General features: G+C 41.1%; 1 protein-coding gene across 1 annotated transcript in view; it reads left to right on the top strand.

Annotated features, from left to right (window-relative positions):
- Window positions 1–25,990, top strand: part of LOC143997216 (kinesin-like protein KIF20A) — a 50,011-nt gene extending 24,021 nt beyond the window's left edge. Inside the window, exons 8-19 of the mRNA XM_077492715.1 lie at window positions 1,880–2,044; window positions 3,540–3,651; window positions 6,567–6,638; window positions 6,829–6,975; window positions 9,407–9,569; window positions 10,544–10,705; window positions 12,845–12,984; window positions 13,302–13,467; window positions 14,029–14,104; window positions 15,282–15,343; window positions 19,420–19,530; window positions 25,605–25,990. Coding sequence (XP_077348841.1) covers window positions 1,880–2,044; window positions 3,540–3,651; window positions 6,567–6,638; window positions 6,829–6,975; window positions 9,407–9,569; window positions 10,544–10,705; window positions 12,845–12,984; window positions 13,302–13,467; window positions 14,029–14,104; window positions 15,282–15,343; window positions 19,420–19,530; window positions 25,605–25,859 — 1,631 coding nt within the window. The 3' untranslated portion in view covers window positions 25,860–25,990. The remainder of the gene's footprint in view (window positions 1–1,879; window positions 2,045–3,539; window positions 3,652–6,566; window positions 6,639–6,828; window positions 6,976–9,406; window positions 9,570–10,543; window positions 10,706–12,844; window positions 12,985–13,301; window positions 13,468–14,028; window positions 14,105–15,281; window positions 15,344–19,419; window positions 19,531–25,604) is intronic.
- Window positions 25,991–26,305: the final 315 nt, after the last annotated feature.

The raw sequence follows: 26,305 nt of genomic DNA, 5'->3' as shown, positions 1-26,305 counted from the left end.
GTGTCTGCCATAAATTGATTTCTCCCTGCTGACTTTTTGATTCCATGCTGCATGAATCATAATGTGCACCAGACTTTTTGCTGCCACTAGTGGCCTTCCCAATATTTACATACCCGCCCCAGGAACCCTCTCCCTCCACCCTTCTTATCCATCCTCACCCACCTAGTTTGTTCATGGGTGTTGTGCTGTGAAATACGTGTCCTAATTTTCATAATTGTTACGTCCAGACTTCAAAAACCTGAATACATTTTGAACAGAAAAGACCCCCTTTTTCTTGCACAGACTGACCACTTAACATGGTTTTTAAAGCCTTTACCTTAATGCCCCCCCCCCTTCCCATTCCCACCATTTTTTTTTCTTTACCTGAGGCCTCATTTGATCCATTGCTGTGCCCATCTGCAGCATGGAGCAGAGTACCACTGCCTGTGTCTATAGAAGCAGACGGCAAGGCCCAGAAGTGAGCCCACACAAGTTCCCCCCATAAATACTTCCTTGTTGGGCACTTCTAGAGAGCAGGTAAGTATAAACCTGTTTTGTAATGTGGTTCTTTTGGGTGGAACCCAAGGACATGTGGGCTATGGGCATGCTTGCCCTCCTAATCTTGGTGGAGCAGCCTACATGTCTTGGGCAAGGCTTTTTATTTTCCTTTATAGGTGCAGTTTGTGCTGGCATTTAATGTTGAAGCCTATAATCACCATTTTTGTAAAAAATAATAAATGCACATATTTTTGCCGGGGGGGGGGGGGGGGGGGAGAGGGGAGAATGTATTTGTTGAAACAGAGGTGGGGGGGGGTTGGAACTTTAAATTGGGTATGTTGAATCGCACAGCTCCATCCCTATATAAATGCAAGAAAAGAGGGTTTGGTGCTTTTAAATGAGGGAGATCTAGCATGGCTTAAAGATGAGTCAATTTAACAAGACATGTTTTATTCATTAAAAAACATTACATGGCAATATGAGTACATAGTAAATAAGCATAACAATCACATTGACAAGGTAGTCATAAAAACAATCGTAGCATTTTGGAGATGGCATATTGAGGTATCAGACACTTGAAGAGCAACATGGCGGAGTAGCTTGGGAGTAGATGAAATAAAACCATCTAAAAAGAAAATGGTGCACCAAAACTGGCCCAATGCACGTTTTTGTGGTTTTCTACCACATCAGAGGCAATTGCACCAATGTCTGTAAAAAAACAAAACAAAAAAATAAACGATATGTTCAGAAGTTACACCCAAACAAAGACTATATGTAAAGGGGGGGGGGGGGGGGGGGATAAATTTACTCATCCCACTAAGTACTTGCATATCAAGTCTAGACCATGTGAACATGAAGAAAAGTGGCGGCTGCTAGAAATATTTATCCCGGGAGCCTAGGAAGGGGCCTGCAGGAAAGCCGGACACACAATGATTCCCAGAGAAAAGGAAACAAGTGGTCAAAAAGAGAACCATTTGGGCTCCAATGCTGTAAAAGTGAATAAATTGGGTAGATGGAGTATATGAAGGTGTATATCATTGAAAAGCATTAAACCGTAAATGGAGCCTGACTATTTCTACACTACATATGTGTTTTTTATTTTGGTGTTGGGCTCCATTTACTGGGTCTCAGTTGTTTCTGCTGTTAGTGGAGAATCATGAAAAATACAATTCAGGAGTACAGTCTTCGCTTGCACGCTTTATTTATTTTTAATTTTTTTGTGCTTTGACAGGAAAGCAAGAGCAAGTTCCTTGACGGCTAGCATCTTTTTAAAATTCAGATTTTGTTTACTCTACAAGCACAGTAGATACTGTAGTCTAAAACCTTGTTAAAGAACATGGTCTTCAATGCAGGGTACAATAAAGTTGTGTTTTTTTTATTTTTTTATTTATTTTTATTCCAGATGGAGAAGGGGAAAATCTTCATCAGTTCTCTGCGTGGGTATCGTTCTTTGAAATCTACAATGAGTATGTCTATGACTTGCTAGATCAGTTCCCTACATCAAAAAACCAAAAGAGGGCAGCCTTGAAAATATGTGATGACCAAGCTGGCATCTCTTATGTAAAAGGTAATCCTAACTTATTTTTATTTATTTTTTTTCTCATTAAGTTATACAAATGAGGCATGGTCAATTGTGTGATGTATAATGCAAGCAGTCAGTCTATAATTGGCATAATACAAACGTTTTGTCAGATTTTAGTGTTCATATTTTAGTAAAATTTAGAGTGTCGCATATAAAATCATTAAGGATATATTGTGTGTTTGTGGTTTTTTTTTTTTTTTTTTTTTTTTTTTTTTTTTTTTTTTTGGCAGGTAGTGAGGAGTAACCATGAGAGAGAGAGAGTGGGTGGCAAAAATGCATGCATAATCTGCATTCCTACTGCCCGCCAACTACCCTCTTAAGCTGCAATAAGCAGCAGATGGTCATGGACAGTCAGGGGTCATGCAGCCTCCTAGGACAGACAGGAGAATGACGACAACTCCTACAAGCTTTAACCAGTATAGCTGTATAAGGGTACCGGTGCAAATTGGTAGTAAAAAAAATTGGTATAAAGGTAAAACCTAACCAAACATATATATATATATATATATGCCTGGTATCAAATCAGTCTGCTGCTGTCAAAACAAGCCTGCTCTGCTGGTGAGTAACCTGTGGAAACAAATATATAGGCTGCTGGGAGTTTGACGTCATTCCCTGCCTGACGGGAGAGGGGTGGAGCGCATGGAAGTACACGGGATAGCACGCTAACACATCGGTCTCTACACACATGGCTGGAACAGCTTAGTGCCGGCATAGGGCACAATAAATGGGATATCCATTGGCTTAAACATACCAGTTGGAGTGAGCACAGAGAGATCCAGGGTTTGGTGGTTATCTAACCATTATACTTAAGGCGCAAATTCACCTATTTCTGGTGCGTGGCCAATTTATAAGTGGTGGTGAAATCATAATTTAAGGGTGATATTTAGCTGCACTGATCAGCAACAAGAAAGGGAGGCTGATCACGCACTGGGGCCTTCCAGAGTGGAACATGCCAGTCACTTGGAAATATCTAAGACTGTTTTGTCTTGGACTTTTTTTCATTTGATAGAATTTTTTTGTTCACAATATTTTTTTACAGTAGCAGCATCATATAGTACACAACTTTTTTTTATTTTATTTTTTTTTTACACTCCATAATGTCATTTCGCACTTATATGTTGGCTTGTATGACATATACACAGAGGGTTTAAGGTTTATAATTGGGTATTGTGGCACTAATATTTCACGCTAGGGTTTGATTTCAATAGAATTGGTCGCATATAATTGATTTTTAGACGTGGTGGTATTAGTAGGTATATTACTATCTTGCACACAGTGAGTGGTGACCTATATATGTATGTATGGACACAGTCACAAGACTGCTATATACTGCTGAAAAAGGTATTTGGCAGTTTATATTAAGTAAAATGGATTTCCATGTACTGTGGGAGACCAAATATAGTGAATGCAGGGTTCTGGGTTTAGTAACACTTAGAGTGTGTGTACACTTAATTTTTTTTTTTTTTTTTTTTTTTTTAAGATCTAAAGTGGCTCAATATCACCAGTACAGAGGAGGCATGTAAGATATTGCAAATTGGGAACAAAAATCGAAGCCTGGCATCTACTAAAATGAACCAGCAGTCTAGTAGAAGGTAAGATTTGTTTAGTTTTCATATTCAGTGATTTAGCAATGAAATGTAGCTTATTCAATCCCCATCATATTAAGGCACTTGTAAGAAATAAGGTAAAACCTCTGAAATGTGATGGCTGGCTACCTTCTGGAAATACTGATTGGTTTCTAACTTCAGTACTTGAGTAACTGATCTGAAATCCAAAGACACTCTTTGCACTTTTTGGGGTAGTCGGGCACCAAGTAGTTTCAGAATGGGTCAGCAGTGGGAGACATTTTTCATGATGGTTTGCTTTAAGGGAGACGCTGGTTGTGGTTTCTGACTTCTCATAAGGATCGGTCACATTAAATTCTCTCTAGGTTTTACCTAGTAAAAATGTACTCAACAGTGTTATCAACTTAAGGATGTTACTTTCTTTTTTAAATGAGTTAGACTGGAGACAAGTAGACTAGGAAAGTAACAGCAGCATCAGCAGCGGAAGTTTCCATTATTTTTGTGCATGAAGCGGCCCCATTGAAGGCAGGAGGAGGCTGCCGAATACTGCAACTAATTGTGGCCTCTCTCTCTCATTGTTCATACAGCAAATTTTTGTTCAGTCTGTTCAGATTGTTACCATTTCATTCAAAATGGTTTAAAGCAGGAATGGGCAATCTTGGCACTTTGGCTGTGGTGAAACTACAAATCCCATTATGCCCCTGCTGCTGGGAGTCATGCCTGTGGGTGAGTCTTGTAAAGCCTCATGGGGCTAGTTTTACCACAGCTGTAGTGTCAAGGTTGCCTACTAATTAGATTTTTTTGATTTGAAGTATTTTGTTTTGGATGGAATAGGGTAGGATTCTTGGGTTTTTATTTAATGTCCAAGACCTCACTGGGGAGATTTTCTTTCAGTTCATGTTCTTATGAACCAAGGACAGAAGTTTTTAACAGGGGTGGACTGACCATTCGGGCACTGCCCGAGGGCCCCACACCACTAAGGGGGCCCCATCAGGGTTGCCAGCCTCAATAAAACCAGGGACAGTATGTAAAAGTCTGTTTTTAAATAAAATCCCAAGATTATAGCTGCCCAGCCTCTCCAGTACCTTATCAGTGAGGTGTGTGTGTGTGTGTGGCCCCATGGTCTTCTCCTATTGCCCGGGGGCCCCATGAGTTGTCAGTCCACCCCTGGTTGGCAATTATCTTGGTGAGACACCTGGCAATAAAAAGCTGTTTGGGGGCTCCAACTGTCTCACATTCTCCCGCCCTTCTGTCCCGGTGACACAGGGCCAGAGTGCAGCCAAAATAACGTTTTTTTTTTTTTTTTTTTTTTTTTACCCTTTCTTACTCTAGCTGGTACTCAAAGTAGAAAAACACCTTCTGAAATGTACCTGCTGCTGTCCCTAGCCAGCATGTGCACACTGAATTGCTTTTTTTTTTTTTTTCTCTGATGTGGGGGCTGCATACCCCATGATCCCTTAAATGCTCTTGCAGTGCATGCATTTTCAATTGAACGGGCTTCTTTAGTAACTAGATGGCTGCTCCACCCACCACCCCTTTTTAGATTGACAGCAATGCTGAAGAATGCTTGCAAATAAAGGGTTTGAAAAAAAGTACATTTGTTACCTGAAATTAATTGCATCTTTTTCTGTTAACTTTCACTACTGGTATTTTATATAGTGCCCTTCAGACCAAAAGCATAGATGACATCAAGATACAAATTCACTACATATATTCACAATCATTTGGAACCAATTCATTCATTTAGCATTCACTAAGTAATCATGAGCATAGAAATTGGGCGGCACAGTGGTGTAGTGGTTGGCTCTCTCTCGCCTAGCAGTAAAAAGGGTCGCTGGTTCGAATCGCAAACTCCAGGCAGGTAGTGTCGTGGTTGGAGGTTCTCCCTGTGCCTGCGTGGGTTTCATCCGGGTACTCTGGTTTCCTCCCACACTCCAAAGACATGCAGGTAGGTTAATTGGCTTCTGTCCAAAATTGGACCTAGTATATGAATGGGGATTGTGGGCTCATTGAGGGTAGTGACCAATGTGAGTGTGCAATGTACAGGGACAATTGTAGACACTCACTCAGGTTGAACTGGATGGACTGGTGTCTTTATTCAACCTTACTAACTATGTAAAAATTGGCCTAATGGTTGAAACCGAGCCATCAGGTGTAGAGTTCCCCACACATGAGGCTACCAGCAAAAGGCACCAGTTATCAAGAGAAAATACACACATGTATGCACTATATTCTGAACCAAACGTGTTTAGTTCAGAATCTAGTGCATATATTTGTATTTTTAGTATTATGCTTTTTGGTCTGAAGAAGGGCGCTATCATCTTGGCCCGAAACTGTCACCTTGCATAAACCTGGAAAGTTATGTAAAGCCCCATACACACTATCGGTTTTTATGATGAGTTTTTTTCCTTCAGATTTACCAAAACCATATAATATGAGGTCAAACCTTAGGAGTTTCAATTTGTATGCAATCAGGCAGGCCCTTCTACTACATGGTTTTGGTAAACCTGAAGGAAAAACTCAGCAGAAAAACTGATAGTGTGTATGGGGCTTAACTATTTTTCTTTTCCTTAATAACCTTACATTTCTGCAGCAATACCAATTCCCCCTACCCCCCCCCCCCTCCTCTCCTATATAGGGCCCCTAGGAAGGCCTGATTGCTTTGCATTTGCCATGATGCACCTCTCACTCTTCGGTATTTGAGATGTATGTATTCTCTATCTATATTTTCATTCTGTTGAACCTTGTTTTAGTTTGCTTCCAAATGCTTTATATATCGATTCCTTTTTTTTTTCTCTTGTGCGTTTTTATAAGATAAACATGGCCATAAAGAAAATGAGATTTCCATTAATACTCTTATTGCATCAGTGGTAAAATGGAGAAACTGTACTCTCCAAATTGCTTCTCTTATCGAAGCATTAATCTTTTGTTTTGTTTTCCAGCCACAGTATATTTACAATTCGGCTCCTAAAATTAAGCGGTGGTGATGATCCCAGTGTTCTTGGCGTGTCAGAGTAAGTCTTTGCATGTGAATTGTATATCGCTATTGGTTCTTTACATGTTTATTTTTCACTAATTTTACTTTAGACTTGTGCAGGGTAAACCACAATGGCCAATGATCTTTAGGGCTTTTAAACTGAAGTTGCACCCTAAAGAATCAGAATGAACTGAATTATAACCTATTTTCTTTTGCCCCTTGTGCAGAATGTCACTGTGTGATCTGGCTGGATCTGAGCGCTGCAATAAAACACTAACTGTTGGCGACAGATTGAAAGAAGCAGGAAACATAAATAATTCTCTGCTCATCCTTGGAAAATGTATTGCAGCTTTGAAACACTGTCAGAACCCCAAGTAAGTTCATGATGCATTGTGGCAGCATCAAGAAGTTTTAAGATGTGTTCCTATTTTCGTATTGAAAGCTTGCTTAAAGTACTGGTAAATGCCAAGCCCTACCACTTTCCTGTCCCACAAAGAATGCATTTGTTACCACCTGAAGTCAGGCTAGTTTCCACGTTCCTTCTTCCTGGCAATCCAGGTTGCGTGGCCGCCACCACCTGCTCACTGCTGCCTGGTTTTAAGCGATTCTGCTTGTTGACTTGGGATCAGCTACAACTAAACAATAACCAACTTGTCTGTTACCAGCACTGATTAACTTGTATCCTGACTAGTTTAATAAAGTGTAGCAACCTGCTGTGGGTTGGTTACATTTAAGTTTTTTGCTCTATTGTGGTCTGGTCATATTTTCTGGTAGTCGGCCAGCCTCTTTAAGAAGCTTCCAGAAATAGAGTAGGAAGGTCCGCTACTGGGATGTTACTAGTTTTCAGACCTCAGCCAATCCCTGGGAAGTATGCTCAGAAGGTATGGCCGAGGAGAAGATAAATGGGAGGGTGTGTTGAGATCTCTCTCCTGGTGTCTTCCCCCTGGCAGGCAGCTTAGGGGTGTAGGTGGAATGAAGTGCCGCTATAATGTCACTCAGTCCCAGTGCAATGGAAGAACTTTTGAAATAATGCAGAGAGTTCACAGGTAAACTGGTGGGAAGGCAGCCTTACCAGGAACACTCGGTTCCAACAGCTTAGAGAGCAGAATGCAGCCGAAATTAGTCTATAGAGGGGAAGAATGCGGCCTGGCTGTCTTATGCCCAAACAGGCACGTGTCCAGAGCAGTGATGAGCCTTCCTCGTCAGGAACATGTCCTTGCCACTTGTTCTATCCCTAACAGGTGGGGTACTTGTCCCCCAATCTACCAGCTCACAAATGCATGCAAAACCTGGGAGCCAGGGCCTTAAATAGGCTCTGCTTGACCCAAGATGGCTGCCAGTCACATGAGGCAGCAGTCAATTGGATGCTTTCCCCAGTGACTCAGGGATCCACAGAACTGTTCCTCTGGACTCCCCCCCCCCCCCCTCCAACTGCAGTGTCGCTGTGGAAGAGCACTACCTGCAGTGCAGAAAGTAGACTGCACCTGCCTGGTGATACAGAAGAGTTACTGTAGTTAGGCCTCAGCAGAATGCTATGGTTGGGCTCCTGAAGGGAGCTGGACCTAAAACTTGCTTGAGGACACTACCTGAGTTAGAGTGGAACACATTCCCTGAAGTGGTGCAGGGTGACTGGTTGGGGGCTGCCTCTGGACATTGAGTAGGACCTTTCACCTATAGCTCCAGATGTGAAAGTGCTTTTAAGTGTGAGGCACCAGTGGTTCTTGGGGTAACTGGCTATCCCCTCTTCAAAATACTATATGGCCCAGTAATCTTGAAACAAGATTTTTAAGGAATAACCTCCTTCCTGCTATGTTCGGGCTATGCAATAAAGCTTCAAAAGACACCCCCTAGACTTGGCCTGAATTTTGTCAGTGTGTTTCTGGAACTGGTCTCTGCGTCTGGCAGCTTCTGAACAGGTAAGGGTTATTTACAGCGGCCCCTTTGGGCAGTTTGTGCTACAGTAGTGTAATTGTCCGCTGTATCTTTTATAATGGGCAGTCTGCATGGAAATAGTTTTGCTATGTTGGTAAACTGTACACACATAAAGGCTTACACTGTTCTAGATTATGGTGGGTTTTGGGCAGTTTAGCTTTCCTGTAATTGAAGCCTATGCAACGCAATCACAAGCTATGAGTAATAACTAAAAATGTGGTCAAAGAAATTGATGTGGGTCTAGTCAGCTGACTATTTATTTAAAATGCATGGTGTAGTATGCATTTTCTTCATGTACACCCAAGAACAAATTGGTAAGATGAAAGATGTTGCACATCTTTCAATGTGGTGGCTGCATTATTTTCCTTTTTTACAGGTGCCTTCCTTTTTTTTTTTTTTTTTTTTTTTTACCTTATGTTCCTGCCCATAACACATACTGTCCTGACAACGCTTCCTTACTGTATGTCTCTAACATTTTGAGCACGTCTGAATGCACTGTTTAAGCAACTCCATGGCAAACAAACATTTAACGTTGTTGGTGTATAATTTATGCTAAGCATGCATCCATCCTATGGGGGGAAAGTTTCTAGGGCAAATGTGATGCTTGTATTCCTAGACTAGAATTACCTTGGCAGTGGATAACCTGTGGATAGGCATATGGAGGTTGGGCTGGCCTATCTATGCTGGCTTTTTAAAAAAAAATTTATTTTTTATTTTTTTTCCTTGTTGCAGTAAAACGCGTGTTGAAATAATTGGGTCAAGCTATTTAAAACATGCTCACCCTTTTAAAAAATTTATTTTTATATCTCGTTTCAGTGCCCAGAGACAGCATTCTCTGAAATTATTATTTTTTTTTTTTCTCCACACCTTTAGAAAAGCAAGCTATGTTCCCTTCAGGGAAAGCAAGCTAACCCGGCTATTCCAGCCCTTCTTTTCTGGTAAGGGGAAGGCTTGTATGATTGTCAACATCAATCAGTGCGCCTCTACTTATGACGAAACCTTGCATGTTATGAAGTTTTCTGCTGTCGCTAAACAAGTAAGTATTGTGGTGGAATTTAAATAGGAATTTTATTTATTTTTTGAGCTATGGTTTGATTTAAACTATTACAAGGCAAAACGTTTTTATTTTAGGATGGAGTAGAGGGATTACAACACCAATCAGCTTTTATTGTGGTCTGTTTACCATTATCATTGACGGCCCAAGTTTTGGGTCATCCCTAGAAAAGTAATAAAGGAGAAATCTCCAATGGTCACCTCTGGGGGGGCCCAAAGATTTCCTTTTTTGCTTCTTGTTTTGGCTATGGGACAGGAAGTGAAATCTTTGCTAGGACACAGATGGAAGAAAAAAAACTGATGGGTTATAATCGTCCCCTACTCTATATGCAAAATGATGGAAACAATGGTGCCTATATATACTTTAAGATAAATAGGACTAATATGAATCCCTTTCTTGACAGTGTAAATTGGACTATGGCAAATCCTCTTCTTCTTTTTTTTTTTTTTTTTTTTTTTTTTTTCCAAATTGCTTTTACAGTTTAGCAACCCCAGTAGGGTGCATTTGGTCCCCCCCCCCCCCCTTCTTACCCTGCAGATGTAACTTTAGAGCAAACCAAGGTACTTTGAATACAAGATTCATGCCATGAGCTTGCAACCTGTACCCTGTTTTAATGGCTAAAGCAAGTGAATATTTCAACTGACTTGTGCAATATGGTTCTGCTGGGTAAACAAAGCATCACCATTTAGAAACAATTAGTGGGTAGTGGCCTTTGAGGTCATGCAACTGGCATTGATGTCCTATTAAAATTTTCAGCAACGATTCTAAAGTAGTTGACAGAGTGGAAGTATGCTTCTCTCCTATTTGCCATGTGCTCCTCCCCAGATTTTAAATGTTGCATTATAGTGGGTGGATCTAAATTTGGTCCTCATCTATACTGCGTGTGTATTTATTTTCTCAAAATTTTGCAACTCGAGGACAATGTTGGCCATTATAAAACTTTTCTGTTTTTAAAGGTTGTCCAGGTAATTCAGCCCCGAAGCTTTGTTTTCATTGCTCCGAGAATAGTTGGAAAAGATGGCAAAATCATCACAGAGCTTGATGCTGATATATCTATTGAAGACCTTCTTTCTGAAGATGAGGATGAAGAGATGGACGTGACTGTTATGAGTCCAGAGGTAAATGCTTGGTCTAACAAGCCATTTCATGTCAGACCACTTGGTTACATAAAAAAATAAAATAAATTACAATCATATATACTCAATCCCATACCCACAGTTGATCCAGAGGAAGGCCAAACAACGCCAGCAAAGCATGATCTAATTTGCTCCAGCAGGGGAAAATAATTCCTTCCTGATCCCCCCCCCCCCCCCCCAAGAGGCAATCTGATATTCCCTGGATCAACTTTACCTATTGTTAGTATCCGTTATTACATACATTTAGGAAAGAATCCAGGACTTTTTACAGCAATCTACTGAGCTTCACAGAACCAGCTCTTGAGGGAGTCCATTTTACATGTTCATAGCTCTTACCGTGAAGAAGCTTTTCTGTATTTGGAAATTAAATGGTTTCTTTCAGATGTAAAGTGTTCCCTTGTCCTCTGATGACCTTAAAGTGGACCTTCAGTAATTTTTCATTTTTTTTCCAGCTAATAAATCTTCTGCCCTTGTTTTTAACTTTGGTTAATAATTTTTTTATACAGCAGACTTCCTGTTTCTTGTCTGGTCATACGCCTAGGCCAATTTATGGCAAATCTTGGCACCCCAGATGTTTTGAAACTACATTTCCCATTATGCTCAACTACTCTGCAGAGTGCATGAGCATCATGGGTAATGTAGTTCCAAAACATCTGGGGTGCCAAGGTTCACCATCACTGGCATAAGCTTATGACACGTACAGCTATCTTATTCTCGAGAGTTTGCCAGGAGGGGAGGACGGATGGGGAAGAGGGCTAATTAGAGCTACAAAGCTGGAGGTGTGCCTCTGTGTCTGTAAATCCAGGAAGTGAACAGGCGGTAGCTTCAGCTGCCCGCAGTGCAAGTGAATGCAGCAAAACTTGGTGAAGGTAGATTTCTGCAGCATATTTGGCAAGTACAGAATCGCAGTATATACGAAATATGCAAAGTGATTGAAGAAGATTCAGAATGGCAAAGATGGTTTTTATTACAAATTATGTGAGCAGACTGCAGTTCCTCTTTAAAGTGGTTGTAAACCCTTACAGACCACTTTGCTACAGGTAAGCCTATAATAAGGTATCGATGTAGGTACCCAGGTTCTCCTAAACCTACACCTACCTTGCGCACGCACTGGGGTGACGTCATTGTGGCTCCAGCCAATCACGGCTCTGGAGCCGCGATACCCGGAAGTAAGGAGTGATGCTGGCCCGCCAGAGCAGTGTATGGGCACCGCAGCGAGGGCTTCGATCACAGGTGAGTATTACATAATGAGCTAGTATACTATGCATATACTAGCTCATTATTATGCCTTTTTTGTCTTGCGGGTGTTTAGTTTATTTTTTACGTGGGCTTACAACCACTTTAAAGTGAATAGCTCAACACCAAGTTCACTATATGGACCACTTATGTATTTTACATGTTTATCTTATTGACCCCCCCCCCCCCCCCCCATCTCCTCCTCTCAACTAGACCTTGAGGGAGTCTTAATACAGTCTTAAAACTGCTGGTACAGTTCCAGTTTGAACTGTAAATAAGAGCTTTATGTGCTGAACAAGCTATGAAGGATCACTTTGTGACAACGATATGGACTGACTTGTGTAAAATACCATCCTCCAAACTGAAACCTTGTTCACCTTCATTTAACAAGTCATCCCAATGCATTTAAATTTTCTTCTAGCATTGACTTCCTTTGCATCTTTCTGGATTTGCTTACATAACCTCTTTAGCTACAAAGAGTCAGTACTGGAACTATTCTTTCTGGCTGTATAATGGCCAGCAGCAGTTGGTCATTATGGGTACTGCAGGGAAGGCTCCATCAGAGGCACAGAATGCCGTGCCTCTGACTCTGATCCAGGTCTAAATGTGGAATTGTCTCCACACACCTACTTGGGGGAGAGGGGTTAGTTCCCAGTCTGGTCTTCTGCTGCCTATCCATATTTTATATTGGTTAAGGCTTGACTGTTCTTGGCACATTTTTTTTTTTTTTTTTTTTTTTTTTTTTTTTTTTTAGATTTACTGGTTGCCTTACACATTCGCCCATGCTCAAATAAGATTGCAACTGGTATACAAAATCTGATTTTCGTCTGATGGAAGTTTAAACTGTTGGGATTTAGTTTTGTTTGACTGTTTCATGCCCAATAGGATCTTTTGAGAAAGATTGAAGAGTTGAAGGAAAAGCTTGTGACTGAAAGGCAAACCAAACTGCTTTTGGAACTGCAGATCAGAAAGGAGATGGGGGAAGCCATGTATCAGCAGATGGTTCATCTTGATGAGACTTGGAGGTATTTGATCCAAATGTGAATTTTTGTAAGGGAAAAAGCTGAACAGATAAAGGGGTTTTTCTCCTAATGTAGTTGTAAATTTAGCATTGTTTCTGTACATCCTGGAATGAGCGGTCTATACTTGCCCTGGTTTGTATAACTTATTAGTGTGCCCAGTAAAGACCCAAATGTACACAAGGCTGTATAACCCTGTAAATGTAATCGTTTTTGATTCATCACACTTGGCGAAAGTCCTGTTGGTACGTTTCAGATAAATTTTTTATTTTTTTTTCCCCTGGTGACTGGGGTATTGTATTGGTACTGCCTTCTAATACTAGTAAAAGGCTTGAAGACTTTAAAGAAACAACCGAGGAGCAACTAGAAGGCAGACTAGAAATGTACAAGAAAGCCATAAAGAATCATGCATACCGTCAAGCAATGGAAGACTTGGAGGAGAATTATGTGCCATACGAAGAGTTCCAGGCCGAACAGGAGAAAGTAGAGGTCAGTGCATAATTTTCCTGCTTGATATTGAAAAGAATCTGTACAGTCTGAGGTTGGGATAAATTTATCACACAATTGTGAATTTTTAAGTGAACACCGCTTTAACACATCCATAAGCATTCCAAGGTAGGCTGCCTCTAAATTTCTTCTTTTACTTAAAAAAATAAATAAATAAAATTTGACCCTTTTTGTATCCTTTTTGGAGATGTCTCAATGTCATGGGAGTGTAAAATCTATTAGTTAACAGGATATATTCATGGAAGCAGAGTCTTGGGCCTGTGTCTATGTACTATTTCATTCCCTTCCAAATTTTTACGAGCATGCAAAACCTGCTTGAAAACATGTCAAGAGATGGTCAACTGAAAGTCATATGCATTTGTCAATTTAATTCTCAATGATCTCGAAAGGTTCTCAAACTGGTGCCACCAACACAAGCCCAAAATCTTTTGACAGAGACCCTTGCATGGTTTCTGCAATCTCCATATGGCATAATGTGACCTTCTTGAGCAAAGCTTATTTTGCTGCAGAGGCTTTGCATCTAACATTACATTATCCCTACAGGATAGGGATCGAAGGATAGAAGAACTGGAGCTTGCACTTGGTCTGAAGAAGCTGCCAGATGACGAAGCCATTACAGGTATATACTTCCCTTTTAAGAGGGTTCTAGATCAGGATATATTAACCTAAAACCAGTTGTAGCTTTACCTCCTAATCCTTGACTTTTTTTTTTTTTTTTTTTTTTTCCCTGCACCTCCATAAAGCCTTCACCTTGTGACCTGATGGGAGTTGTGCAACCTGCTTTGAAGTCTCATACCTCAAACTTGCATGCACAATTTTCCACCGTCCTTTTCATTGTTTCAAATTGGACTCTGGGTTTAAAAAGGAGTGTTGGTGTCCAGACAGGGAAGAACATTTTCAGGAGTCTGACAGCCTACAATGTTGGGCTTCCTTTAGAAGTACCTCTGTCATGGGAAAGTAAGAAGCTGACATTTCTACTGTCCACTTCTGAAAATGCTGATTGCTGAAGTGTAAAGATGATGCTTTGGCTACAATACTTTCCAAATTGTTTACCTAGTACAAAGATGAGAACACAGAGCTATCACTTGTTGTCTGGGTCTGATTTAGAAGTATTGAGGTCGCACAGCCAAGCAACTAGAATTTGTAGGCGAAAAGCTCAGAAATGACTGCCTCCCATGATTCTCACATGATGGGGTTGCTTTAAGGGTACACTTTTAAGATTTTTCACTTTGCATTTACAATTGATGGCCACATAGCAAATTTAGATTTTTATTTTTTATTTTTTTTTCTGCCCTTGAACTAAAAGTTTTCCAGACGAAAATGAACTTTAAAAGCAACTTTAACGTGCGCTAATCCTCTTCCTAAATGCTGTCTTTCCACCATGTCTAGTGCACTGAGCAAAATCATTCCAGTTTTCCTTTCTTTAAAATCTGTGCCATCTGTCATCCTTATTTCTTTATATTCTAATTGGATATGTGCCGAGTTGCAAGCATGACCTTGCACATAGGGAAGCTACATACTTTTACTATATTGACCTCTCATTGAACCTTTGCTTTTGCACAGTGGCAAGTTAATGTGTATTTAAGGAAGGGATTGGTACAATGTCATGTTCAACCATTTTCTGGGGGCGGAGGACTTCTAAGATATTTAATGAAAAATTTACCTTGCATAAACCCAGAGTAATATTTGCATGAAATCAATTTTATTTATTTTTTTTGCCATTATTTTTTTTAATTCAACTATGTTGGGAGGAGTGGATTGCACTTTAGGTGACTAGTTAAATGTTTGTCCTTCAGAAAAGGATTCCATGTCTGGAGCTGTTGAAGCATTAACCAAACGTGGCCAAGAAAAAGCAAAGGTAAAATATTCATCTGCAATTAACCCCATAAGTGGCGAGCTAAGTAACTTTGAGATGGTTATACTGGACAACAAAGATTGTGAAAAATTTTTTGGTGTATCTTCTAGATTTTAGGCTAATCGCAGAAATGACCTGTCATTTTTAACCTTTCACATACCATTTTTATATAAAAAAAATCCTCTATTTGTAATACGTGTTGGCTATGCTGCACACTTGAAACAAACTTAAAAAAACATCCAGTACAGCTAGAATAGTAATGTAAGTATTGTTACATATGTGAATGGGAGAGCCACACAAGAGTCGCATTACAATAAAGAAATGGCCACTCCAAAAGAATTTTGGTTCCACAATAGAACAACATTGTACATAAACTACTTGCTCATCTGACCAAGATATTTTTCCCCCTTACCTCACATAAAACTGACTAATGAAAAATGTAATGAAAGCAATGAAAAAGGTGCGGGTGAAGGGTTATTTATTTAAAAAAAAATTTTTTTGCCAGTTTCCAGGAATATTTGATGCAAAGATGCTCTTTTGGAGCATTTTAAGTGGCAGCTCTAAAGGCTGTTGACACTTTTTTTTTTTTTTGGGGACTATTCTGGGATAAATTGGTGGTCTTTCCACTGCAGCTCTCTATCCTGCTGTTGACGCCCCTTCAATGAGCTTCCCAATTGAAATGCCTAGATGTTGAGATCCATAGGGATCTCTCCTGCTATATATCCCTCAATCTTAAACCTATGCTTTCTCCTCTAGCTCAAAGGTGTGCTGTGTGGTAATCTCTACCCTTAACTTCTGTTGGTTTATGTGAACCTTATAAATATGACCGTCCTCCCTAAAAATTTTTTATATATACCTTGCCAAACCCTGTTCTGATTTCTAGAGAATGTTTGTTTTTTTTCCCTAAAATTGATCATGTTAACTTATTGCTAGATTTACTCTACAATTTAGACTATCCCTAGGCGGTCTAGCTTTCCAGGTTTTCTTAAATACTACTTGGCTGCAGTCTTGGTGACCATTTGGTGTTTCTCTCAAACCACCACCAATCCTGCCTTTTACCTTTTTTTGGAGGCTGTGCTGCTTGGTTCCTTCTCTGAACTAAGTAATCTAGTGTTTCATGGTCTTCGCTCCAATCCTAAAATTACTTTCTATGAAAACTACTCTCCAGGTGTGGAGGAAAGTGATTGTTTAAAGTTGGAACGGTGATCACCTAGTAACCATATACTGTGGGGGAACCTCAAATGCATCTCTCTTCTATTCTCCATCTGGGCCCGATATGGCATAACGTTGTATGAAATATCATGCAAGGGTGGGTGTCTGCTTACATTTTGACAGGCTGACATCCTTGTACCACCTGTCTAATGGATGTTTTTTAGATACTTACAACTACAGCATGCTGCCCGGGCCAAGTTCCCACATCCTATGACTCACTTCTATACTAGCATTTCTAATCTGAGCAATATAGATAAAGTTATATCTTGATACCTCTAGCGTTACCTAGCAATTTCAGACATGACAGGATGTAGCCATAAAGCCCCGTAGACACACAATCCGAATCTTGTACAAAAATAACACCTTTTGAGGCGATCATACGATAATTTGATCATTAGTACACCGCTGTCTGAAATTTTCTGAAGGGAGAAACGCAACCTTTTTTTCTCATACACTACCAGATCATGATTTTTGTTTACGCCATAGTTTGTCTGAAAATGCACACAAAAAATCTTATATATAAAAATATATATTTTTGTCGTACGAGAACTTTCATTCTTTAGTAACCTATTATTATTTTTTTGATATGGAGACTAGCATCCAAAGAACATTCCTTCAACGGATAATCTCATTGTGTGTACTAGGCTTAACAGATGACTGGGGGGAGCAAGGTATATAGCAATAACTCCCTTGCATGGGTGTCCGCAGGTAGGGGCAAGGGGGGTCAAGTGCCCCCCCCCCCCCCCCCCGGAATCAGGGATCCGATCTTAAATTCAGCACAGTTGCATCGCTATCTGGGAGCGGGCTCCGTTCCTTCCCTATTGGCCATAACTGAGGGCCAATCAAAGGGGACTAGGAGAACATCGTGGTACATGGGGATTACTTATCCTAGGTACTGCACTACATCTGTAGTCTGACCATGATAATGGGATAATGACATTGTCGAAAAGGAGTGGTGCATGGGTGACCCTAAAATGATGGCCCCCCCCCCCCCCTGAAAAAAGTTTTGCGGATGCCCATGCTCCCTTGATATCAACTAGAAATGGATATGTATAGTTGAGCCTTCTACAGTCTTTCACTCATTCCATGGACTCAAAATGTATAATATGAGAGATGCTGCATGTACTACATGCTACACTGCGCTTTGTACTAATGGTCTTGCTTCTTTGTGCAGGAATTCTAGCAAGCTGTGGTGGCAGATATTAGACTTGTGCACGACTGAAAATTTTTGTTTAGTTTTCATTCGTAAAATGCATACTTTCATTCTGATATATTAGTTTGTAGCGTTTGTTTTCGGATAATTTGTTTCTGTAGAATATAGATATTCATTATAACGAATCCATTTTTTTTTTTTATCATTTCTTTTTCAGATAATTAGTTATTTATGTATAAGTGATAACGATTCGTAATTCGGAAAGTCTTTGAATCCATGCATCACACAACGACTATCTTTTCTGCTGCTTCTCAAAACTCTCATCTGCTCAAATACAACACCCTTCTCAGGAATTCACTTTGCCAGAGGTTGTGCTGTGTTGCTGGTACCAGAAGGAACCTGAGAGCTTGAATCCATTAACAAACACACGGTCTCCTGCTTCTCAAAATTCATCTTCTGTCCTCCTCACCCAGTTCTCAGGAATGCACTTTGCCAGTAATTCAACCTCCAGCACAGAATGAATCAGCTTATTAGACTCTAAGATTTACTCAGTCGACTTGTTTCATTAGACCTTTAACAAATCATTATGAATTAGTTATTGTCATATTAGTTGACATTCGTCATTTTCTTTTTTTTTTTTTTTCTTGGGACATTTGGATGCATCTGAATGTCTGAAAGATGCAAAATTTGTCCGCATTTCGATTCATTACCAAACTAATTGCACATGTCTAGCAGATATTGATGCGACGGGCAGCCTAATTGCTATAGACCTTCTTCTACTACTATTGGGCATCTGGGACACAGATGACACAAATCATAAAAAGCTGTTTGTTCTATGCTGCCCACTACGCTAGAAAATCTTTAAGTGGAAATTATCTGACCACCCCTACCCCCACCCTACAGGTATGGTGTTCTATGGCTAATGTTGCCCTGCCACTCTGACCTGCATATCTGACACAATTCTCCCCCAAAAATAAATAAATTACAAAGATATGGCCCACTTGGGTTGAGGTGTAATGTGTAATTGTTTACACTTGTACTACTGATCCTAAGGGTTTTGGCATGAGGCATGGCGGGCGTCCATAGATTGCTTATCAATGACAATTGAATGAATGAAATACTTGAATAGCGCACAATGCGAACTGAATCTCCTCTAGGCGAATTGGTTTGAAGATCTGTATTGAAGCATTCAAGGATGTTTTTGACAATTTTATTGGCAACTACAGAGCACCAAACTATATACCGCTAGTTAACACACTTATTACAACATACAAGACCATGAAGTGCAACATGTCACTGAAGAGTAACTTTCACACAAAGTTCTTTCCTGACAATCTAGGTGCAGTCAGTGACAGGCATGGTGAAAGGTTTGAACAGGACTTTGCAACAATGGAAAAAGCTATTGGGGCAACGGAATCCATCAGTGCTGACTATTGTTGGACACTGCAGTGAGATGCACATGACGTAGGAAAATTGGCAGAAAAAAAACATAGCCCTGTTTTTGTGCAGTGTGTCAAACCTTATGCAAATAAAATACATTAGACCTTTAAAATTTAACTTCCTACGTGATGGCTATTCTGAAATTATACTTGCCCAAATTTTTCAGGAAGAAAAACTTTTGAGAAAATGTCCAGTGTTTATGTATTCTACACTAGGGTAAGTACTGTATATACAGTAGCTTGTCTAATAATAAAAAAATCCTCCTTTTTGACAGACCATTCTTAGTCTGAAGTTACAATTACAGAATATTAAAGATGAAACTGATTTGAACATGAGAAGACTGGCTGAAGAAAATGAAATGTTAAAGCAGCACCTGAAAGTAAAGGTAAACTATTGTATATATTATATTCAACATGGGGAAAAAATTTTTTTTAATTAAACCAACACACTTGTTTAAACTTGAAAGTTTTTAGTGTAGAGACACTGCCCAGTGCTGTTGTGTCACTAACTAAATTTAGTGTGTGTGTTGTGTGTTTTTTTTATTTTTTTTGGCTAGGCTTTAACCAGGCCAAGTTTTTTACATGGGAATTTTTTGTTGGTGAAAATTCTTGCTGGATTGGTCCGCTCCACATTTAAGTTGCCCATATCTGAGTCAGTTAAAGAACCCTCCTTCTTTGGGTTTACTCAAGCCTCCTCAAACTGCACATGCCTTTCCTGTTAATAGTTTACTGTAAAAGCTTATTTATTCTGATTGTGATCACCCAGATAAACTTTTTTAGGAAGAAGGGGGAAAAAAAGTTTTCAACACTTTATCCTATGGAGGAAAAATTTACCAAGATGTGGCGTATACCGGCGATTGACGCTGCCATATCTTCCGTAAATAAAGAAGTCTGACTTGTCCTGTTGACAACGCTCAGATGCTTAGGGATCCAACTGATAAAAAATTGGAATTCCTATTAAACGTTTTCTCCTTGGTAGGTTCAGTGGCTCAACCTGCAGTGGCAGCAATTGGAGTTTGCCAGTACTTGAGACCATATGAAACAGGTGCTCAAAGTTTTACCTGAACAGCAAGCCCAGGGGTTGGCCAACCTACCAGCAGCTTTGTGTTTTGCTGTTGATGCAATCCGATTCTATCCTCCAGACCTCTCGCCTTACACTTGGGTTGGTACATATGTGTAGAATCTTATGGTTGAAAAATTGGTCAGCCGACTTGCCATGTAAGAAGCTCCGGGCTGGGTTTCCTTTTTATTGTCCTGTTCGGGGAGGATTTGGACAATTCTATCCAAAGGATCTCTAGTGGGAAAATCACCCTTTTGCCAGTTAAAAGGAGTAAACGTCCCTCTAACAGGCTCTTTCTTTAGAGGGCCAGGGGCAGTCACGACGGCCTCCTCTGTCAGGCTCAAAGTTTAAATCTCAGAGTCAGCTCCAGGGACAAAAGTCCTGGGGGAGGAAGTCTACAAGACAAAATGCTAAAGCCTCTTTATGAAGGGGTGCTCCCACTCACTCAAGGGGGAAGACTGCTTAAGTTCTCAGGGGTCTTGGCAGGAGGATTTTCAGGACAAATGGGGGGGTCTCCACGATAACTCTAGGTTACAAACTAGAGTTCCATGAATTCCCCTCTCCTCGTTTCCTCAGATCAAATGTCAAAGACACAGAGAGAGAAGTCTTTCTAGCGTTGGAGCGACTTTTGTCGCAAAAAGTTATCCTGGTAGTTCCAACGCAAGAGCAGGGATTGCTGTTTTATTCAAACCTTTTCACAGTACCAAAGCCAAATGGAGATGTCAGATCCACTCTAGATCTCAAAGATCTAAACCGATTCCCAAATTGCCCTTTTGCATGGAATTCATCCAATCGGTAGTCTCCACCCTACAAGGAGAACTTCTGGCGTCAATAGACATCAAGGATGCATACCTGCATGTAGCTATTTTCCCTGCTCATCAAAAATATATGCGTTTCGAAGTAGAAACACCATTTTCAGTTTGTAGCCATGCCTTTCAGGCTAGCCACTGCACCTCGAGTGTTTTACAAAGATCTTTGCTCCTCCGCTACCCAGATTTTGGCTCCTCCACTACCCAGATTAATATCCCAGGATGTAACGCTAATGGCGTACCTAGACGTCCTGCTCTTGATCGGTCAGTAGCCCGCTTGGGACAAAACTTGGTTACCACATTAAACTACCTGGAATACCTATATCTAGAGACTTCTTCTTTAAAACCAGTAAGAAGATTAGAGTATTTGGGTCTGGTCCTAGATACAGCCCAGAAGACGGTATATTTACCCCAGGCATAAATCGGTGCCATAAAGAGACTGATTCAGGTTGTCAGGGCAAAGGAGGGTCCTTTTTGCCTTTGTGTGAGGCTGCTGGGAAAGATGGTGGCTTCATTTTGAAGTGGTTCCCTATGCTCCAGTTTTTCTTGCAGCAGTCTCCAAAAACAGTATCCTGTCTGCTTGGAACAAAAAGGTCCAGGCATTAGATTTTCCGATGCACCTGTCTCCTACAGTGCGTCAGAGCCTCAGTTGGTGGTTGATACCCGAGAATCTGCAAAAAGGAAAATCCCTGTTACCTGGACAGTGATAACAGATGCCAGTCTTTCAGGTTGGGGAGCAGTCCTGGAACAGCTGACTGTCCAGGGGAGGTGGTCCAAGTCCGAGAGGACCTTACCCATCAACATTTTGGAGATCCGTGCAGCATATCTAGCCCTATAGCCTGGACACTCAGGTTACAAGGTTTCCCTGGCAGGATCCAGTCCGACAATGATATAAGCCACTGTTGTGGCAATCACCAATTAGGAACCAGGAGTCGTGCAGCTCAGGAAGAAGTAAACCAGATCTTAATCTCGGTAGAAAAGCATGTGCCGTGCATATAGGCAATCTTCATTCCGAGGGTAGAGAACTGGCAGGCGGACTACTTAAGTCACTGGCAGTTAGTCCCAGGGGAATGGTCGCTTCACTCTGACATCTTGGCCATATGCCATCCGTTCTGGATGTAGATCTCTTTGCATTCAGGTTAAACAACAAGATCGACACCTTTGTGTCAAGAACAAGGGATCCACTTGCATGCGGGACAGATGCGTTGGTGACTCCGTGGCATCAGTTCTCTGATTTTATGCATTCCCTCCTATTCTGCTGCTGCCGTGATCTTCTTTGCAGGATCAAGCAGGAAAAGAAGTCTGTGCTTCTGGTGGCCCAGAAGAGCTTGGTATGCATAAATAATGAAGCTGGTGGTAGGCCCCCTTAGACCCTACCGTCACGTCCAGACCTGCTATACCAGGGACCACTATTCCATCCTGCCTTACAGACTCTAAATTTAACAGTTTGGCTATTGAAACCCACGTTCTGAAGAGTACTGGGCTTTCAGGCCCTGTGATTTCTACCTTGAGTAATGCAAGGAAGCCAGCTTCCAGTATGATTTATCATAGAGTCTGGAAAGCATGTCTCCTGGTGTGAATCCAGGGGTTGGCATCCCAGAAAATGTCGTCAGAGGAAGCTGGCCTTGAGTACCATCAAGGGCCAGGTCTCGGCCTTATCAGTTCTGTTTCAACATCTGCTTGCTTCGCATTCTTTGGTCCGAAGCTTTATACAGGGGTTAACACACCGTAATCCTCCAGTTAAGGCGCCTCTAAACCCCTGGGACCTGAGTTTAGTTCTGTCAGCTTTAGAAGCAGCCTTTTGAACCGATGCGTCAAATTCCCTTAGTTCTGTTGACAAGGAAATTCATTTTTCTGGTGGCCGTTTCTTCTGCCAGAAGAGTATCAGAATTAGCAGCTCTTTCTTGTAAAGATCCATATCTAATAATGCACAAGGATAGGAGTTGTGCCAAGGAGTGGTGTTACACCCTCATCCTAGTTTTCTACCAAAGGTGGTTTCAGGTTTTCATCTAAACCATGATATTCTGCCTTCCTTTTTTTACAAATCCCTGTTCTACTGAAAAAATGTCACTACATTCTTTGTATGTAGTGAGAGCAGCCCAAGCTTATCTGGAAGCGACTGCTCAGGTTTGCAAAACTGAAGTTTTGTTTGTATTGCCAGAAGGTCCCAGCATCGACATCTACCATTGCTTTGAGAAATAAGTATTCAAGCTTATGGTTTGAAGCAAAAAGTTCTGCCTTTTCAGATCAAGGCGCACTCCACTAGGGCTATTAGTACTTCGTGGGCAGTGCATCAACAGGCCTCCATGGCTCAAATATGCAAGGCCGAAACCTGTTTGTCAGTGCATACATTCACCAAATTTTATCAGGTGGATGTGAGAAGGCATGAGGATATCGCCTTTGGGAGTAGTGTGCTGCAGGCAGTCTACAAGGTCCTCAGGTCTGATTACACCCTACTTTGTGTGGTTCCCCTCCCCTCAGATAGCATTGCTCTTGGACATCCCATCAGTAATTACTGAGAATGTGTCCCTTGATGTACGAGAAAATAGGATTTTTATAATGGCTTACCTGTAAAATCCTTTTCTTTGAGGTACAACATGGCACAGAGGTTCCTCCCCTCTTCTAATAGACTTGTATTGCTTTGCTTCAAAACTGAGGTACTCCCAGTAAGGGAAGAGGTTATATAGGGGGTTGGACTTCCTGTCTAGTGTGTGCCAGTGTCCTATCACCTAGTGATACCCTATAACCCATCAGTAATTACTGAGACGATGTCCCTCCAAAAGAAAAGGATTTTACGGGTAAGCTGTTTTTATATTCGGTTACTTCCTAGTTTCCAGGACTAGGCAAATGGAAGGGTTTTCTCAGCTAAGCACACTTTTTTTTTTTTTCTCCTCTGCATGCCTGAACTAAGGGCAGGTGGTTTCCAGGAAGTAAATATTACATGAATCATTTTAACCTTTGAGCCTGATGGGGGAGGCCGTCGTGACTGCCTGGAGGCTGATGCCCCTGGTACTGGAGAAATAGCCTGTTTAAAGGAGGAACCCCTAAAACAGAGTTCCACCCTAAAGTGGAACTTCCGCTCACCTGATTCCTCCCCCCTCCGGTGTCACAATTGGCACCTTTCGGGGGGAGGGGGGACAATATAGGTATCCTTTCTTACTTCCGGGAGTGCGGCTGTGACGTCACTGCAGGGCTCCTCCTCCTCTCGGCCACTGGGCCAATAGAGGAGCAGGGCCTCGCGCATGCTCAGTAGGGTTTCCGGAGTGAAGCCGAAAGGCTACACTGCTGGGTTCCCTTACCTGCAAGCACCCATCAGCTGATGGAAAAATCGGCTGCGGTGCTAACATCGAGGGGACTGCAGGACAGGTAAGTGTCCATTTTTATTAAAAGCCAGCAGCTGCAGTATGTGTAGCTGCTGGCTTTTAAAATATAATTTTTTTTTTTTTTTATTCCCCCCCTCCCCCCCTTTTTCCTCGAAACACCACTTTAAGATGGCCAGAGCCAGAAATGCTAGGGGATGATTTCTCAGCAAAATAAAACATGGAGACACTGATGGATAAGTTTTCTTTTAAAATTACAAATGAATTTTTGTTCTGTAGTGTTTTGCTTTAAGTTGGTCAATATCTGTGTGAGCACAGGTGTCGCTCTACAAGCTTTAGTTGACATTTTAACAGTTCTCATGAAATCTCTCTAGTTTAAATTCCCTTTGTTACACAAACATGTGAAGGCAAAAGTGATTTATATAGTTGGTCCAGAAATACTGAACCACTAAATGCACTTTTATACATTGTCTTGGGCCTCACGCCCACTGGGTTTTAAACTGCATTTGATGGGTTTTATACCCTCCCTGTCTCCTAAATTTTGCTCCATGTTAGCCTTGTGTCTAGAGGCACAAAAACTCATCACTTGTGTGTTCAAGAGGAGCGTTTTGGTAGGAAAAAAGCCTGATGTGTATAAATGCTAGGTGTGTTTTTTTTTAGTGCTTCAAGTTTTTTTACCCCAGCAGTTCATATTCCTGATTTGTGCCTGCTGTACCATGTACTTGTTTGCAAAAGTATCCTGTTATTTGTATTTCTTTTGTGTGAAATCACTGGTGTTCCTGATTGTCCCCTTGCTTTCCTATTAAAAACTGACCACACTAAGTAAGAAAACGCACCGTGGTCTCAAGCTATGCTGGGATCTCCGCCTGCACTCCAATGATCAGACCTTGTCCTTCTCCTCCCCCAAACAGCTGAGAACCTTATAAAAGTTATTTGTGGGGTGGGGGGGGGGGGCGCACGCACGGAGTGCATGCATGGTTTTTACTGCTTTTCTCCCATCATTTAGGTTGTACTGGTGGTGAACCTGATGAGTTGCAACCTGAACCGCCACTCCTCCTAGTATCCAGTTATAACTTGTCATCTCACTGACTTAACTAATGTACTAAAATCTGAGTTACTGCAGTGTAAACCATATTCTGTAAATGGGTTGGGGGGGGGGGGGGGCTGATTGATACTAGATTATTTTATTACTGTTATACAAATGTTATGGTAATCTTCAGTCTAGTTCAAGACTGCAATAATGGAAGTGAACCCTTCCGTGCATTTTGCAGGAACAGGAGGTGCGAGGTCTCCAGAACCTGGCAGAACGAGCCATTCAGCTAGAGGCTTCTGTGACAGAACTTCAGACCCAGCTGGATGAAAGCAGGAAGCTTGTGTCATCAGATGTATGTGAACCAAAGCCTAAGAAGGGCCTGTTTTCTAATCTTAGAAATACCATGAGCGGCACGCCAAAAAAGACGAAATTGTTGGAAAAAACTGTGGAAACCACAGGCCTAACCAGGAAAAAACCTTTGGCTCATAAATGACAAAACCAGACACTCTTCACTTTGGAGTATTTATTGTTTAGCGTATACTTGCTTGCTTGTCTTTGTTCCTATTTATGTAAATAAAACAATGTTTTTACAATGTTATTTGTATATCACAATTTTAATAAATGGATTGTCTTAAGTAACTGGTGTTTAAAATTTTCTATTGAGATGGCAATTAGATGGTTTGAGGTGCTGCTGCTGACAACCCCAACATGGGCCTCTAGTATAGTCTGTTCAGAATAGGTGGTCACATCTCGACAATTGAAGTGTGCTGACATATAAGGAAGGAAGCAAAACTCAATTTAACTCTAAGAGCCTAAGAGCAAGGTATTCTCCTGATAGAAAGATGAAAGAAAACCAAACCATAAAAGCTGGGGGGTGCCACAAATTCCACAACTCTAGCAGTGACACAAACACGAAGGTGTAAACAGTCGGTGGGTCTT

Source organism: Lithobates pipiens, unplaced genomic scaffold (assembly GCF_037356315.1).
Source record: "Lithobates pipiens isolate NorthernLeopardFrog02 unplaced genomic scaffold, aLitPip1_a1.2 Scaffold_19, whole genome shotgun sequence".
In the NCBI taxonomy this organism is placed as follows: domain Eukaryota; kingdom Metazoa; phylum Chordata; class Amphibia; order Anura; family Ranidae; genus Lithobates; species Lithobates pipiens.
Note: the sequence above shows the minus strand (reverse complement) of the source record. Positions and strands in the feature narration are given on the sequence as shown.